Source organism: Lepidochelys kempii, chromosome 1 (genome assembly GCF_965140265.1).
Source record: "Lepidochelys kempii isolate rLepKem1 chromosome 1, rLepKem1.hap2, whole genome shotgun sequence".
NCBI lineage: Eukaryota > Metazoa > Chordata > Testudines > Cheloniidae > Lepidochelys > Lepidochelys kempii.
In genome coordinates, this window is record NC_133256.1 from 300,817,992 (window position 1) to 300,835,160 (window position 17,169).

Here is a 17,169-nt window from a genome sequence, read left to right on the forward strand (position 1 = left end):
ATTTAAAGGCATAAAACTGAAGATCTGTTACTTACTCTCAGGTCATCCTTTGTGCTGAATCTATCAAGAAGTTGCTGGTAATGTCTATCGGTCATTTGCCGTAATAGTGACAAGAGACAGGAAACAAATTCCCCCTAATGCAAATCAAGAGAGGAAATGTTATACCTCAAGCCCAAAATATAGAAAACATCAGAACAATCACATTATGAAACTCTTAAAAACAAATTAGTAATCTAAAGAAAATGAGCACTGCGAAGGCTGAAACAATTTTCAAAGACATTTCTTGATATTTTGTGTACTATTTTCTTATTAATAAAAATAGGGCTATAATCCTTTAAAATGTCGTATTTTACCTATGGATTTGCTTCCCACTTACGTACTTTTGTTTTCCAAATGCAATTTCCTCTACGTGAATCAGTTCAAAAGCAACTAAAACAATACAAGCATGACATGAAAAAGTAATCAATATAAGCTGATAGCATGTTTACATAATAATGAATTGTTTCCCTTGCATCTATATTTACGCATCTAGTTTACATTGCAAAAATTCCATCTCTTCCTGACCGTTTGCTTTTGAAAGAAAACATAAATAAAAATATATTGCAACAATTCTGGGAAGAACTCTTGTTTACCTGTGGGGAGGGAAATGAGGAGGGAGATCATAGGAAGGAGAAAAGGAAGGACAAAAAATTTTGAAGTATTTTTAAACACTGTTTTTGTAGTTTGCCAGCCCATATATTTTGGGTAGATTTTTCCCTCTCTTATTTAAAATTTGAATTTTTGAAATACTAATGCTGTGTCTTCACTGCAAAATGAAATAGCTAACTAAAGTTGAGAGTGCGCAGGCACTATAGTTTTTACCTAGATGTTGCTAGTCGAGATAAACCCCATTGGGGCTGGGTGGGGGTGGAGGGAGAAGGGTATTTGTTTTATCTTGACTAGTGACACCAAGATAAAAAAAATACCTGTGCCTTGTCTCTACTAGGATTTTACACAGAGAGGGCTCTCAGATAGTAAACACCTTTTTTTGCAGAAAGACGTAGCCTCAGATTATTATACTAATAGCCTGGGATAGTTTGTTTCTCAACCTTCGGCCCCCCAAGCATAATCACCCAGCCTACCACTAGTACCTTGTAAACAGGAAGCATCTTTAAATGATCCTTTAAATCATCTTTAAATGATCAGATTATATCCTATATTCCTGATCCTTGCTGACGATCTGATCATGAAGCTTTTATAATATTTAAAAATGTTTTATATTTCATTATATCTGCAGAGATTCAAGCTGAATGTAATGTATCTCAATATGGAGTACAAAAGGAAAAAATGGTGGTCTGATTAGATTAGCTGTTTAAAAAAACAACTACATGTTTCTGTGACTGCTGTTCTCCTTCAGTTACAAGCCAAGACCCCTGTGTGTCATTAGGTTACTTAGCGTAAATAAACAGTGGAGTAAGTAAAAATGGCCTTATCTTACTTTAATCACAGCTAGATCAACACATTTGAACATGAATTTCAAATACACATTCTTTAAATAAAATGAACTGTGCAAACTTTTCTTTTTGTTTCTATGTTTAGACCCTTCTAATCACTTACACTGCATATCTTCTGCGACCCCATATTAACTTTATATTACAGATAATACACTGAAGTTAAAATAATACACTACAACATCAAAATTACATTTTATAGTTCCACATTGTTACTATATGGTACACGACTTGATTTTCAAATGAGACAGAAGTTGTAGCCAAGATTTTTTTAATGGGTTCTTAAAGCTGAGTTCCTAGTTCAGCCATAGCCCTGGTCTACACTACGACTTTAGGTCGAATTTAGCAGCATTAAATCGATGTAAACCTGCACCCGTCCACACGATGAAGCCCCTTATTTCGACTTAAAGGGCTCTTAAAATCGATTTCCTTACTCCACCCCTGACAAGTGGATTAGGGCTTAAATCGGCCTTGACGGCTCGAATTTGGGGTACTGTGGACACAATTCGACGGTATTGGCCTCCGGCAGCTATCCCAGAGTGCTCCATTGTGACCGCTCTGGACAGCACTCTCAACTCAGATGCACTGGCCAGGTAGACAGGAAAAGTACCGCAAACTTTTGAATCTCATTTCCTGTTTGGCCAGCGTGGCAAGCTGCAGGTGACCATGCAGAGCTCATCAGCAGAGGTGACCATGATGGAGTCCCAGAATCGCAAAAGAGCTCCAGCATGGACCGAATGGGAGGTATGGGATCTGATCGCTGTATGGGGAGAGGAATCCATGCTATCAGAACTCCATTCCAGTTTTCGAAATGCCAAAACCTTTGTCAAAATCTCCCAGGGCATGAAGGACAGAGGCCATAACAGGGACCCGAAGCAGTGCCACGTGAAACTGAAGGAGCTGAGGCAAGCCTACCAGAAAGGCGAATGGCCGCTCCGGGTCAGAGCCCCAAACATGCCACTTCTATGACGAGCTGCATGCCATTTTAGGGGGTTCAGCCACCACTACCCAGCCGTGTTGTTTGACTCCTTCAATGGAGATGGAGGCAATACGGAAGCAGGTTTTGGGGATGAAGATGATGATGATGATGATGAGGTTGTAGATAGCTCACAGCAAGCAAGTGGAGAAACCGGTTTTCCCGACAGCCAGGAACTGTTTCTCACCTCGGACCTGGAGCCAGTACTCCCAGAACCCACCCAAGGCTGCCTCCTGGACCCAGCAGGTGGAGAAGGGACCTCTGGTGAGTATACCTTTTAAAATACTATACATAGTTTAAAAGCAAGCATGTGAAAGGATTACTTTGCCCTGGCATTTGCGGCTCTCCTGGATGTACTCCCAAAGCCTTTGCAAAAGGTTTCTGGGGAGGGCAGCCTTATTGCGTCCTTCATGGTAGGACACTTTACCACTCCAGGCCAGTAACACGTACTCGGGAATCATTGTAGAACAAAGCATTGCAGTGTATGTTTGCTGGCGTTCAAACAACATCCGTTCTTTATCTCTCTGTGTTATCCTCAGGAGAGTGAGATATAATTCATGGTCACCTGGTTGAAATAGAGTGCTTTTCTTCACGGGACACTCAGAGGAGCCCATTCCTGCTGGGCTGTTTGCCTGTGGCTAAACAGAAATGTTCCCCGCTGTTATCCACAGGGAGGGGGGAAGGTTGAGGGGGTAGCCATGCAGTGGGGGGAGGCAAAATGCGACCTTGTAATGAAAGCACATGTGCTATGTCCATAATGTTAACAGCAAGGTTTACCCTGAAAGAGTGTAGCCACTGTTTTATAAAATGTGTCTTTTTAAATACCGCTGTCCCTTTTTCTTTCTCCACAGCTGCATGTGTTTCAATGACCACAGGATCTTCTCCTTCCCAGAGGCTAGTGAAGCTTAGAAAGTAAAAAAAAATGCACTTGCGATGAAATGTTCTCCGAGCTCATGCTGTCCTCCCACACTGACAGAGCACAGACGAATGCGTGGAGGCAAATAATGTCAGAGTGCAGGAAAGCACAAAATGACCGGGAGGAGAGGTGGCGGGCTGAAGAGAGTAAGTGGCGGGCTGAAGAGAGTAAGTGGCGGGCTGAAGACAGGGCTGAAGCTCAAATGTGGCGGCAGCGTGATGAGAGGAGGCAGGATTCAATGCTGAGGCTGCTGGAGGACCAAACCAGTATGCTCCAGTGTATGGTTGAGCTGCAGCAAAGGCAGCTGGAGCACAGACTGCCACTACAGCCTCTGTGTAACCAACTGCCCTCCTCCCCAAGTTCCACACCCTCCACACCCAGATGCCCAAGAACGCGGTGGGGGGGGGGCCACCAGCCAACCAGCCACTCTGCCACAGAGGATTGCCCAAAAAACAGAAGGCTGGCATTCAATAAATTTTAAAGTTGTAAACTTTTAAAGTGCTGTGTGGCATTTTCCTTCCCTCCTCCACCACCCCTCCTGGGCTACCTTGGTAGTCATCCACCTATTTGTGTGATGAATGAATAAAGAAGGCATGAATGTGAAGCAACAATGACTTTATTGCCTCTGCAAGCGGTGATTGAAGGGAGGAGGGGAGGGTGGTTAGCTTACAGGGAAGTAGAGTGAACCAAGGGGCGGGGGGCTTCATCAAGGAGAAACAAAGAGAACTTTCACACCGTAGCCTGGCCAGTCATGAAACTGGTTTTCAAAGCTTCTCTGATGCGTACCGCGCCCTCCTGTGCTCTTCTAACCGCCCTGGTGTCTGGCTGCACGTAACCAGCAGCCAGGGGATTTGCCTCAACCTCCCACCCCGCCATAAATGTCTCCCCCTTACTCTCAAAGATATTGTGGAGCACACAGGAAGCAGTAATAACAGTGGGAATATTGGTTTCACTGAGGTCTAAGCGAGTCAGTAAACTGCGCCAGCGCACCTTTAAACGTCCAAATGCACATTCTACCACCATTCTGCACTTGCTCAGCCTGTAGTTGAACAGCTCCTGACTACTGTCCAGGGTGCCTGTGTACGGCTTCATGAGCCATGGCATTAAGGGGTAGGCTGGGTCCCCAAGGATACATATAGGCATTTCAACATCCCCAACAGTTATTTTCTGGTCTGGGAATAAAGTCCCTTCCTGCAGCTTTTGAAACAGACCAGAGCTCCTGAAGATGCGAGCATCATGTACCTTTCCTGCCCATCCCACGTTGATGTTGGTGAAACGTCCCTTGTGATCCACCAGAGCTTGCAGCACTATTGAAAAGTACCCCTTGCAGTTTATGTACTCGCCGGCTTGGTGCTCCGGTGCCAAGACAGGGATATGGGTTCCGTCTATGGCCCCACCACACTAAGGGAATCCCATTGCAGCAAAGCCATCCACTATGACCTGCACATTTCCCAGGGTCACTACCCTTGATATCAGCAGATCTTTGATTGCGTGGGCTACTTTCATCATAGCAGCCCCCACAGTAGATTTGCCCACTCCAAATTGATTCCCGACTGACCGGTAGCTGTCTGGCGTTGCAAGCTTCCACAGGGCTATTGCCACTCGCTTCTCAACTGTGAGGGCTGCTCTCATCTTGGTATTCTTGTACCTCAGGGCAGGGGAAAGCAAGTCACAAAGTTCCATGAAAGTGCCCTTACGCATGCGAAAGTTTCCCAGCCACTGGGAATCATCCCAGACCTGCAACACTATGCGGTCCCACCAGTCTGTGCTTGTTTCCCGAGCCCAGAATCGGCGTTCCACAGCATGAACCTGCCCCATTAGCACCATGATGCAAGCATTGGCAGGGCCCATGCTTTCAGAAAAATCTGTGTCCATGTCCTGATCACTCACATGACCGCGCTGACGTCGCCTCCTCGCCCGGTATTGCTTTGCCAGGTTCTGGTGCTGCATATACTGCTGGATAATGTGTGTGGTATTTAATGTGCTCCTAATTGCCAAAGTGAGCTGAGCAGCCTCCATGCTTGCCTTGGTATGGCGTCCGCACAGAAAAAAGGCGCGGAACGATTGTCTGCCGTTGCTCTGACGGAGGGGGGCAACTGACGACACGGCTTACAGGGTTGGCTTCAGGGAGCTAAAGTCAACAAAGGGGGTGGCTTTACATCAAGGAGTATTTCAGGCAGGACTTCACGGAGGGTTCCAATAAGAAATGGTGCACCTAAGTTATTGTTCTTATTGGAATAAGGAGGTTAGCCTGGCCTCTGATTGATACATGGCTAGATTTACCTCGCTGCACCTTCTCTGTGAGTGACTGCAGTGTGACCTAGAGGAATGAGTCCCCTAGACAGGGGAGGAGGCAAATGAGTACAAAACAAATCTGGTCTATTTCTTGTTTTGACCCACTCCATCTATCTTTTACATCTTTGGCTAGCAACAGACGGTGCAGAAGGACTGCATGCCATCCTCATCTCTTGCCTGCCGAGCAGAAGATGGTACAGTACGACTGCTAGCAATCCGTATCGCCTGCCTGCTCACCATAAGACGGTTCAATAGGACTGACTGCACGACTAAAGAGAATGACCTGGTCAAGTCACTCCAAATTTAGTCCCTGCGCCCATGTCTGCCCAGGCGCTCCCAGCCGACGTGGCCAGGAGCACCTCAGAAACGATGAGAACGGCTACCAGTTGTACTGCACCGTCTGCTACCACAAGGCAATGGGTTGCTGCTACTGTGTAGCAATGCCGTACCGCGTCTGCCAGCACCCAGGAGACATAGGGTGACGGTTACCTGAGCGGGCTCCATGCTTGCCATGGTATGGTGTCTGCACAGGTAACTCAGGAAAAAAGGTGCGAAACGATTGTCTGCCCTTGCTTTCACGGAGGGATGGAGGGAAGGGGGGCCTGACGATATGTACCCAGAACCACCCACGACAATGTTTTAGCCCCATCAGACATTGGGATCTCAACCCAGAATTCCAATGGGCAGCGGAGACTGCGGGAACTGTGGGCTAGCTATCCACAGTGCAACGCTCCGGAAGTCGACTCTAGCCTCGGTACTGTGGAAGCACTCTGCCGAGTTAATGCACTTAATGCACTTAGAGCATTTTCTGTGGGGACAAACACACTCGAATATATAAAACCGATTTCTAAAAAACCGACTTCTATAAATTCGACCTTATTCCATAGTGTAGACATACCCATAGACACCTAAAAAAGTGGCCTAATTTTCAAAAGTGATGAGCACTCAGTACCTCCTACTGAAATTAACGTTGGTACCTATTTTGAAAATCTTGGCCCAGTTTCCTGCCAATGTCATTCACAGAACCAGGGAGTGCAAGCAACATCATTCATTTCTTTGTTTGTAAGTAAGACTGAAAGCATAGTCTGTACCTCTTATCCTCTCATACTAAAAAGCATAGGGGTAGAGTCTACCACCTTAAGTCACCTTACTTCCACAAGTAGTCTCATCAAGCTATTTTCCATTTTCTTCCATAAAGGACAAAATCATTTAACACATATAGCACTGACTGTGTTGCAGTAGCACTCAGCTGTAACTCATTATGCTTCACAGGGACTGTAATTCTAAGATTTCACATTCCTTTAATTTAAATTTTAAAAGTATTTTGTAAATGTGAAAAGCTTCATTCTAATTGGTTTCTTTCAGCAATCTAATTGTGTGCAGATACATTTCTCATAAAGCAACCTAAAGGGCTTATTTATTGATATCACTGCATTACTCCAGTTCGTGCTGGTGTAACTTCACTGAGATCACTGGCCCTGGAAATTATACAGTTTTCTTTCAGGCATACAGCTTCAAGCCCCACACATCCATCTCACAGAGTGCACTAAATAATTCACAGCAGAACATAAGGTAAGATTGAGACAGAATATACATATATGCAGAAACACAATGCAGGATGGGCCTATGGCAACACTGAGACACAGTTTTGAGACTACTTGCAGACTGAGGCAGTACCCAACGAGATGAAGAGTGACAGAATTTAGCCGATTGTGTTGCCATAAAGCCTATATCCCACCTCACAAAGAGCATTTAATGATACAGGATTGACTCATGGCAACATGCTGGGCCAGATTCTACCATTTGTACTCATGTTGGGTGGTGCCTTACTCCACAAATAGTTCCAAGAACCCGGCTCAGTGTGCTGCCATAAGCCCGTACTGCATGATGTTCTCACATAAATGTATATAATTGCCTTATGCTGTGCTGTGAGTCACCTCCACATTAAGTATTCTGTGAGGTGCATGTAGTAATGATGACAAGCCTTAGTGATGCATATAGAGCTAATGAAAACTTTATAACTTGCAAAGCCCTTCAGAGTCTAATTTTTGATAGAGTGATGAATTAGCCCTTTATGTTACTGTATAAAAAAAACAGTATCCACAAACAATTGGATATTTTAATGGAAACCAATTACAATGGAGTTTTGCCACACTTCTGACCCAGTTCTACAACCTTTATTTAGATAAAGCAGAACTTCCCTATGCAAGAAGTTTGAACTTCAGAGAACATTTTTGCAGTTTAAAATTAAAGAAATGTGAAATCTTAGAAGTACAATCCCTCTGATGCATAATGAATTGGAGCACAGTGCTACTGTAAAATATAAGATAGTCAACTCATGGTTAACTCTACAAATGCTTCCAATAATTTTGTTCCCTGTGGGAGAAAGTGAAAAATATTTTCCACGAGTATTAAATACTTTTTTACAATGCTTGTCCTCAGAGGGAATTCAAGTTGAAAGGCTAGAATCCCTATATCACTGGAAAAATAAAAAGTAACAGTGTAAGGAGCTGGTCTAATGAGATGGCAAATCAAAAAGAAGGAATGTCCAGGTACTTTAAGTTTTTCACAGAAAACTCTGCTGAATGACCGGTAAGTGACCTGCTCCTCTTACTCAGGTGCTCTTTTGTAAGGCCACTACATTTCCCCTGCTGTGTAAGATTTTATTCTCCCCAAATACAACCTCCTTGAAAGCAGAGCAAAGTGTAGTTTCGTTTTATTTCAAGAACACTAACTTTTAGAGAAAATCCCAGTGACTGCACTAAAACCTTTTAATGCACATCAGCCATTATATAGTGTTGACCTAAATACCACTTATGTTCCCTGCAGAACATTGATCTCTTGACTTTAGTTAGCATGTTAGAACGATCAGACCCAGATAAGTGTTGCTAGTTTTATTATTTATTTTTATTATTAATTATTTTTATTATTATTATTATTATTATTATTATTTTAATTTTGATTTAAATACCTTCGGGGTGTGTGAGTGTGTTTTGAGATTCTTTTCCCCCATCAAAAATTTGGATTTTTGGGAGGTAAAAATGTTAATGTTTTGCCAAACTATTTCATCTTCATGAGTGCTGTGTTCTAGTCCTTTCAGGAAGCTGTTAAACTGTCAATAAAAGCAGCATAATGAAATTGCCACTGACCTAACAGAATGTCAAATGGAAGAATTTCGTCCCCTTAATTTTTTGACTACTACAATGTATAAATACATATACATATATATAAATAAAACCATACAGCACTAATAATTCCATTGAAAGTCAGAAAAGCAAGTAAAATCTACTTCACTTCCCACATCCCCCTTAGCCCGCCTAATGCAATCTTTTCAAAACAGCAGGTAATCTGATTAACAATGAGCATTACAACACATAGATGGGATGAGTTAAGAGCCCAGTGACAGTCTTAAATTGGTATGGGTCTGTTTTATGATGAAAACCTTACGGTCACATCTTGAAACTGCAGGCGCATCGCAGACCCTGATGGCTGAGGTCTGCTTGTGATCTCTAATATGGTTCTCAGCAGTATATCTAGCAAGCTGTTCACAATCACATCTATTTCTTCCAAGACGGATTTTTCCTAAAATAAAGAAAAATATTTTTTCAGTTTGCTATTACTGAAAAAGGAATAGACACATGCAGAATTTTCCCTAGGACAGTGTTAGCACCTGGATTAGTTTAGTTGAGGTGAGAATTAGTTTTCATCACAGCCACTGCACTTTATAAACCTTGGTAATATTTTCCACCCAAGATACCAGAGTCATTCCATTTACTTGAATCCACTGTTCTCAAATTAATTACGTTACTGATATATAGAAGACAGTTATTAAAAACATGAGCCTAAGTACTCATCATTAAACATAATTCTTTTTCAAGGTACAGTATAAAGGAAAGTAGTACATGATTTATGACAGCTATTTGGCCAAGATTTTTAGTCAACACTCATACATTTTAGCCATAGAAATGGACAGAGGAGATTTAAAATCCAAAGCAGAGAGAATTCTGTTTTGAATATTTTATGTGATCAACAAAGAAACTACCACCAAAAACCAACAGATGGGTATAGCAACTTTTTAAGGCCAAATACCCCAGCAACGTCCAGCTACTTTGCGCCACTCCGATGAGAAGAAAGCAAACATATCCCTGGCCAGTTATGCAAGTTTATAGCTGATTTGCATAATCAGAAAAATGCAAAGGAGCCAAAGTATAGACCATTGAACATGGCCAAAAATGTTAATTAACAAGGAAGAACAAAGTTAGTGCAGTGTTAAAGTTGCACAGTTATTACAAAATCCAGGAAATACATATTTTAATTTTGCTACGTAACACATATGTAGCAATCTCCCCATTTTAGTTTTCAAATGATATTTTTTATTATTTTGATGTTATTCATTTTATTTAATTAATGTACCTATTGATTTATTTTTATTTTATATAATCATTGATTACATTTTCACCCATTTGCCAAATGGTAGCAGATTTTGGGTCTTGCAGGTCAATTTCCTATTGGAGAAGAAATCAACAACACAAAATCTGGGTATTTTCTTAGTGTAACTTGTTTTAGTTACACTTTATACACAAGTCCTTGAACAGAGGTGATCACATATGACACATAAGCAATCCTGTCTTCCAGTAATCTCTGCCCAAACACTCTGGTCCAAGAATTCCACCTCTCATTAGAGAGGTCAAGGAAGGGAAAAAACTCTTCTGCTGTAAGGCAACAACTCCCTTAAGAGAACCCCCATTACAAAATAAACCCTGCATTTCTTCAAAGACTGTATGTTGCTTGCATACTAAGAAAAAGAACTTGTAGGACTATGTGGAAAAAGCACCATCAAGTGATCCCTGTCGAAACAATATATTAATGTTTATGGCCCCAGTCCTTGAAGGTAATTCATGGGTGTGCATACTTGCACCTGTTTGAAGCCCTTTAAGGGATAAGGGCCTGTCTTAAAATATGCACCATATTCCTAGGATTTGCAATTTAGTTAATATTTCTGTGAAAACCTACAATTTTGCACTTCTTGACCTGATTTTATTTTTACTCAACGTTCTTAACATCACATTAATTTAAATGTCAGTTAGTTTGGGAGGTTGATTTCTTTTATTGATTTTTACAAAAAGCAGCTTATTGTGATAGTAAATGTTAACGTTTGAATGGTCCCAGTTATTCTTTGTGCACCTGTGCTACAACTGCCAGTTGTATTCCCTCAGGCAAGGACACAAATACAAGTTCTGAGAAATCGTGGGATGGCTTCCCTCAAATCAATAACATATCGTCTCTATCTTGTTTGATTAGTCACAGACAGCTAGCCTGCATCCAAGCCCTAAGTTAATATAAACATTGGGTTATTTGTTCCACTTCTCTGGCCTGGTCAAACATGGAGACACAGCATAATGAATGCAATGTGGTCTACTGTCTCACCACTCACTCTCTCAGTGCTGCAAGTTGAGCAAAAGGGGCGACAATACAGACTCCCTGCAAGTAAGAACCCTCGAGGCAGAGAAACAATTGCCTACAACTATCCCTGGGCAATATCTCGAGTGGCCAAAAAGTGGAGCTATTTAAGAGCAATTCATCTATCCATACTAGGATCCACAAGCAAGTCAACAAAATCTCATTGTCAATGGTATCAAAAGCTGCTTATAGATAGCTGCTTATAGAGTCTGCAGACACTATCTCTATCCATTGCTATGGTAAGATCATAAGTTAAGACAGCTGCCTCACAAGAACCACCAAGTTTTCTGTTACCTTTCCCCAAAATGGGAGATTGGATACTGGTTTATTTCCAGAGTAAAGAGCTGGCTTCTTGAACACTAATCTCCCCATGAATTCTCGTGCCGCATCCTCTATAGGGAAATGCTGACAACCTCAGCTAACTGTGGACCCAGTACTTCACAACTGCTCTCTTTTTTCTCACCACCCTGGAAAGACAAAATTGTAGCACAAAGCTGCACACCTGCACCTCTCTGCGCTCAATGAGTTGAAACTGAAGCTTTTTTCCCCTGCAACACACTGTTCTGTTTCCATGGCAGTAGACTGCTCTGTCTCTATCTGAGCAATTTTATTTGCAAAATAACGTGACATTTCTTCACAGCAAGAAACACTTGCTCTGTAATCAAATAGAGACAGCCAGCATTCACCAAGCAGTCGAATTAACTCTTTTGCATGGGACTTTGCAGATGCTATGATGGAAGTGAAGAAATTTGTCTTTGCCTCCCTCACAGCCAGAGCATGTGTTCTTTAAAAGACTCAAAAAAAATATCCTCTATGTTGCTATTGTTTGGACACAGTAGGAGTCTGGGGCCCTAGCCATTTCCTCTCTCTCTCCACCTGTAAATCCAGGTGACTTGTGAAGATAGAGCCAGCACACAGTGTGTTTAGGGACTGTATCAATAAGGGAGGACAAATTATTATTATGAACTCCTACCAAATTATTGTTAGAGTGGACAATAGAAGAATAACCCTGTCCTTCAAAGCTGCCTGGAAATGGTTTCAACAGTTTCTGAAAGCAGACCATCAAAACATTTCCATTGCCCTGTCAAGACAAGTATGTTCCAACTTCAGACCAAAAGAAACAGTGGTCAGTCTGTAGCTGAGGAGTAATCTCTCTACAATCTACACTCGTGACTCCAACACCAGAGTGTTTAGACTATAGTCCAATGTTTATTTTGGCAGCTGTGAAACTGTGAGCTGATCCAGAAAATTCATCACAGATAACAACACACAGTGATTGAAATGTCTAGGCACTATCAATCTCAGTGACTCAAGTGAGGAACATGATCAGCTCAGCCTCTGAATTAGAGAGGGACAACAATTAACATAGAGGGACATAACATAGAGGGACATTACACCACCAACTGTGTATTATGTCCATCTTTGGACTCTCTGGCCAGGAGGACACATTCATAGTTTCAGGATGCAAGATCTCTTGTATTTGAGGTCAGATGAAAAAAATATAGCTACCCACCAGCCTAGATCATGTTTCTCCTCATGCTGAACTATACACCTTTCCAGGGAAGCCGCAACAAAAATGTGTCAAAATAACAGCCCCATATTAAGTCATATACGGTATTATTTAACAGCCTGAAATGAAGATCCAGATCCAATGTCTTGCATTCCTGACAACTGTTATAATGTGAGACCAAAGGAACTGAGACTAACCATGCACCTGCATGGTTCACACTTACTACACCGATTAGTGTATGATGCTACTTTCTTTTTGCCTTGTCTCTCTCTACCACAGGGATTGAGGGGACCTAACCCTCACAATCAAGATACTTCCCCATATCCCCAGTATGCAGCACTGTCATTGAACCTTCATGACCAACCTAAGGTGGCCCTCAGAGGGATGCAGTCATCACAACTAGGTGCCTCAATAAGAACACCGAGACCCATCTGCAAAGTCCATCATAACCAACATTCCCACCAACAGTCTCCAAATACATCAGATCATCCCTCTCCAACAGTGCATAGATCAGCCCACAGCACATCCTCTTCACTTATCCTACATGAATAAGTGGTCTATTAATTCCAACACACTTCCAAACCACTGTGGGTCAACCTTCACAATGACAGCACAATGATCCTGGCAGGACAGTTATACTAGAGGGGTCTATCCAGAGGGCTGAGGGTCAGATCTTGGCTATTAGGACAGGCCATCATAACTGATGGCTCAGCAGTCCCAGAAGAGCAACCCAACACAAATGATCAATCCTGTTAAACCCTTCCACAAATCTCCTCCTTACTCACTCCACTCAATGGCCGAGCTCTTAAACAGTCCTCTTATCCTCCATCTATGAACTCGTTAAGAACATCTTTCACACAGTCAGTACATCCCTTTCATATCTGCTCTCCATGAACAGGTCATCCAACTTAATCCCTTCATCCATTACACACACAAAAACTATCTTCAGAATGTCAACTTCCAACAAACCCACCAAAACAAGGTCAATAATAAGGGGTAGACCAGGCTACAGGTGGAGAAGCAGCCCTAGGTCCACAATTCCTGCTCGGCTGTAATAAGCGTCCCTCTTAAAAGATCCCCTTAGTTTCCTGTTCTCAGTGGAAAAAGGGCAGGGCAGGCTGCAAGTGAAGAAGCATTTCTGACCCCAAGCTTCCTCAAGTCCAGGTGGGCTGAAACAGGGAGGTGGCCTCTTTTAAAGCTCCTAACATTAAAACACAGGCCTGACAAAAAGATGCTATTTACAACTGAATTTATATCTTAAACCAGACAATCTTTCTCTGTTTGTCTTTGAAAACAGATCTAAATTACTGCATGTTAGAACACTGGAACAGTGTCAACACTCAGTAGAACACAGAGTGCTAGATTAAAAATATTCTTGCAACAGTCCAAAAAATTGATGAAAAATCTAACTGACATATTCATCAAGGTTCAGTTCCTAGAGAATGCTCTAAATGTCACTTTTTGTTCAAGCGACAGTTTATTTTATTACGAGGACCCAAAAATGAAGTTAAAAAAAACACTACTGTTCATAACTGGATTTACTTACTGAGCTATTTTTCTTTATGAAACAAAATATGTTGCTAAGGATACGTGCACACATTGTAAGATCCTTCTGCTCTTGTAAATGCATGTGGAGGTGATGTAAAACTACTGGAAGAAGAATATATCTGGAATCTGCAAGGAGAGAGAAAGATTATGAGTGGACTCCTTTCATTTTTCATTTTATATATCTTTTAATAAAATATAATCATATATAAACTGTAAATGTGTCTTATATCCATACAAATATTCCTGAACATCAGACGCTTTCAGCAGCTTCATACCATATCATAACCAAAAGAAAAATTTCATGTACTATCTTTTGCTGAAATCACCTCTAGACATACACATTACTGTGTGTGATTTTAAATATGTAAAATTAAATTACATATTTATGGAACTTTCTTGCAGAAAACATTAGCATAATAATATAGGTATACAAAATGACATGGAAATTATTCTCTCCTACCTCCCTGGTTTATCACTGGCCTTTTTTGCAACTATATCACTTTCCAAATTGAGATCTAATTTACTGTCCACTACCACGCTCAGCTCTTTTTCACTATTACTGCTTTTCAGATTTCTCCCTCCTACTGAGTATGTGGAATACAGATTATTTGTCTCTATTGGAATTAACTTGCATTTTTCCGAGCTGAATCTCATTTTCTGCCCACAGCCTTTTGCTATGATTTTTCTTTTTTGACTTCTCCCAATTTAGTATCAGCTTTGAATTGCACTAATGTGCTGTTTACTTCCTTTCCTGATCATTAATAAAGATATTAAATAAGACCAGTCCTAACACTGATTTCTGTGGTGTCATACTAGATACCACCTCCCTTTCTGATCGATGGAACTTGTTATTATCCTTTGTTTAAAGTTACTCTAGACACACACATACTATATATATGTATACACACATATACACACACATACGTATATTTGAGACACTGTTTTTATTTTAAAGCTACTCAAGTTAGTATTTCTATTAAGATATTTTTAAAGCATTATTAAAAACTAAACCCTCTGCTGCCATTAATTCATTAAGTTTCTCATTATTTCACGAAAGGAAGCAAGTTTGTCTAGCCCAGAGGTTGGCAACCTTTCAGAAGTCGTGTGCTGAGTCTTCATTTATTCACTCTAATTTAAGGTTTCGTGTGCCAGTAATACATTTTAACGTTTTAGAAGATCTCTTTCTATAAGTCCATAATATATAACTAAACTATTGTTGTCTGTAAAGTAAATAAGGTTTTTAAAACATTTAAGAAGCTTCATTTAAAATTAAATTAAAATACAGAGCCCTCCAGACCGGGCAGTGTGAGTGCCACTGAAAATCAGCTCGCGTGCCGCATTTGGCCATAGGTTGCCTACCCCTGGTCTAGCCAGAACGTTTGTTATAAACGCATGCTGCAAAGTGCTTATGATTCCATTAACCTCTGAATGATCAATGATTTTTTTCTCTGACTTTTTAATCTACTTTTTAAAAGGGTATAGAAGTTTGATTTAAGGGATAGTAGTCTCTGCCAGGATTAAGCTTCTTTCCTACACTGAAAATTATCGCTGCTCTGATCTTCCTCCAGTCTTCCCTCATTGTCACTGAGTCAGTAAGTTCATTTGCTAGTTACTCATATAACCTTAGCCCTGGTCTACACTAGGAGTTTAGGTCGAATTTAGCAGCGTTAAATCGATTTAATTCTGCCCCCGTCCACATGACGAAGCCCTTTTTTTCGACTTAAAGAGCTCTTAAAATTGATTTCTATACTCCATCCCTGACGAGGGGATTAGCGCTCATCAGCAGAGGTGACCATGATGGAGTTCCAGAATCACAAAAGAGCTCCAGCATGGACCGAACAGGAGGTACGGGATCTGATCGCTGTATGGGGAGAGGAATCCGTGCTATCAGGACTCCGTTCCAGTTTTCGAAATGCCAAAACATTTGTCAAAATCTCCCAGGACATGAAGGACAGAGGCCAAAACAGGGACCCAAAGCAGTGCCGCGAGAAACTTAAGGAGCTGAGGCAAGCCTACCACAAAACCAGAGAGGCAAACGGCCTCTCCGGGTCAGAGCCCAAAACATGCCGCTTCTATGATGAGCTGCATGCCATTTTAGGGGGTTCAGCCACCATTACCCCAACCGTGTTATTTGACTCCTTCAATGGAGATGGAGGCAACACAAAAGCAGGTTTTGGGGACGAGGAAGATGATGATGATGAGGTTGTAGATAGCTCACAGCAAGCAAGCGGAGAAACCGGTTTTCCTGACAGCCACGAACTGTTTCTCACCCTGGACCTGGAGCCAGTACCCCCCAAACCCACCCAAGGCTGCCTGCCGGACCCGCCAGGCAGAGAAGGGACCTCTGGTGAGTGTACCTTTTTAAATAGCACACATGGTTTAAAAGCAAGCGTGTCTGTTAACGTGTCTGCAGATGGAGCGGAAATGCTCCAGGGACATCTCCATAAAGCTCTCCTGGAAGTACTCCCAAAGCCTTTGCAAAAGGTTTCTGGGGAGGGCAGCCTTATTCCGTCCTCCTTGGTAGGACGCTTTACCATGCCAGGCCAGTAGCACGTAGTGGGGAATCATTGCAGAACAAAGCATTGCAGTGTATGTTACGAATAGAATTATGCCCAAGAACGTGGTGTGGGGGCCTCCGGCCACCCAGTCACTCCATACCAGAGGATTGCCAAAGCAACAGAAGGCTGGCATTCAATAAGTTTTACAGTTTTAAACTTTTAAAGTGCTGTGTGGCCTTGTCCTTCCCTCCTCCACCACCCCTCCCGGGCTACCCTGGCAGTTATCCCCCTATTTGTGTGATGAATGAATAAAGAAGGCATGAATGTGAAGCAACAATGACTTTATTGCCTCTGCAAGCGGTGATCGAAGGGAGGAGGGGAGGGTGGTTAGCTTACAGGGAAGTAGAGTGAACCAAGGGTGTGTGGGGGGGTTCATCAAGGAGAAACAAACAGAACTTTCACACCGTAGCCTGGCT

The 17,169-nt window shown here is 42.0% G+C and overlaps 1 protein-coding gene across 6 annotated transcripts in view; it reads right to left on the reverse strand.

Annotated features, from left to right (window-relative positions):
- Positions 1–17,169, reverse strand: part of DOCK4 (dedicator of cytokinesis 4) — a 434,135-nt gene that overhangs the window by 104,838 nt on the left and 312,128 nt on the right. For all 6 annotated transcript variants that reach the window (XR_012156797.1, XM_073328104.1, XM_073328103.1 and 3 more), the window contains 3 exons: positions 14,194–14,321; positions 9,125–9,259; positions 36–134 (listed from right to left, as the gene is read on the reverse strand). Coding sequence is in view for 5 of the 6 variants with exons in the window: in XM_073328104.1 (XP_073184205.1) it covers positions 36–134; positions 9,125–9,259; positions 14,194–14,321 (362 nt within the window). In the remaining variant the exon portion in view is untranslated. The remainder of the gene's footprint in view (positions 1–35; positions 135–9,124; positions 9,260–14,193; positions 14,322–17,169) is intronic.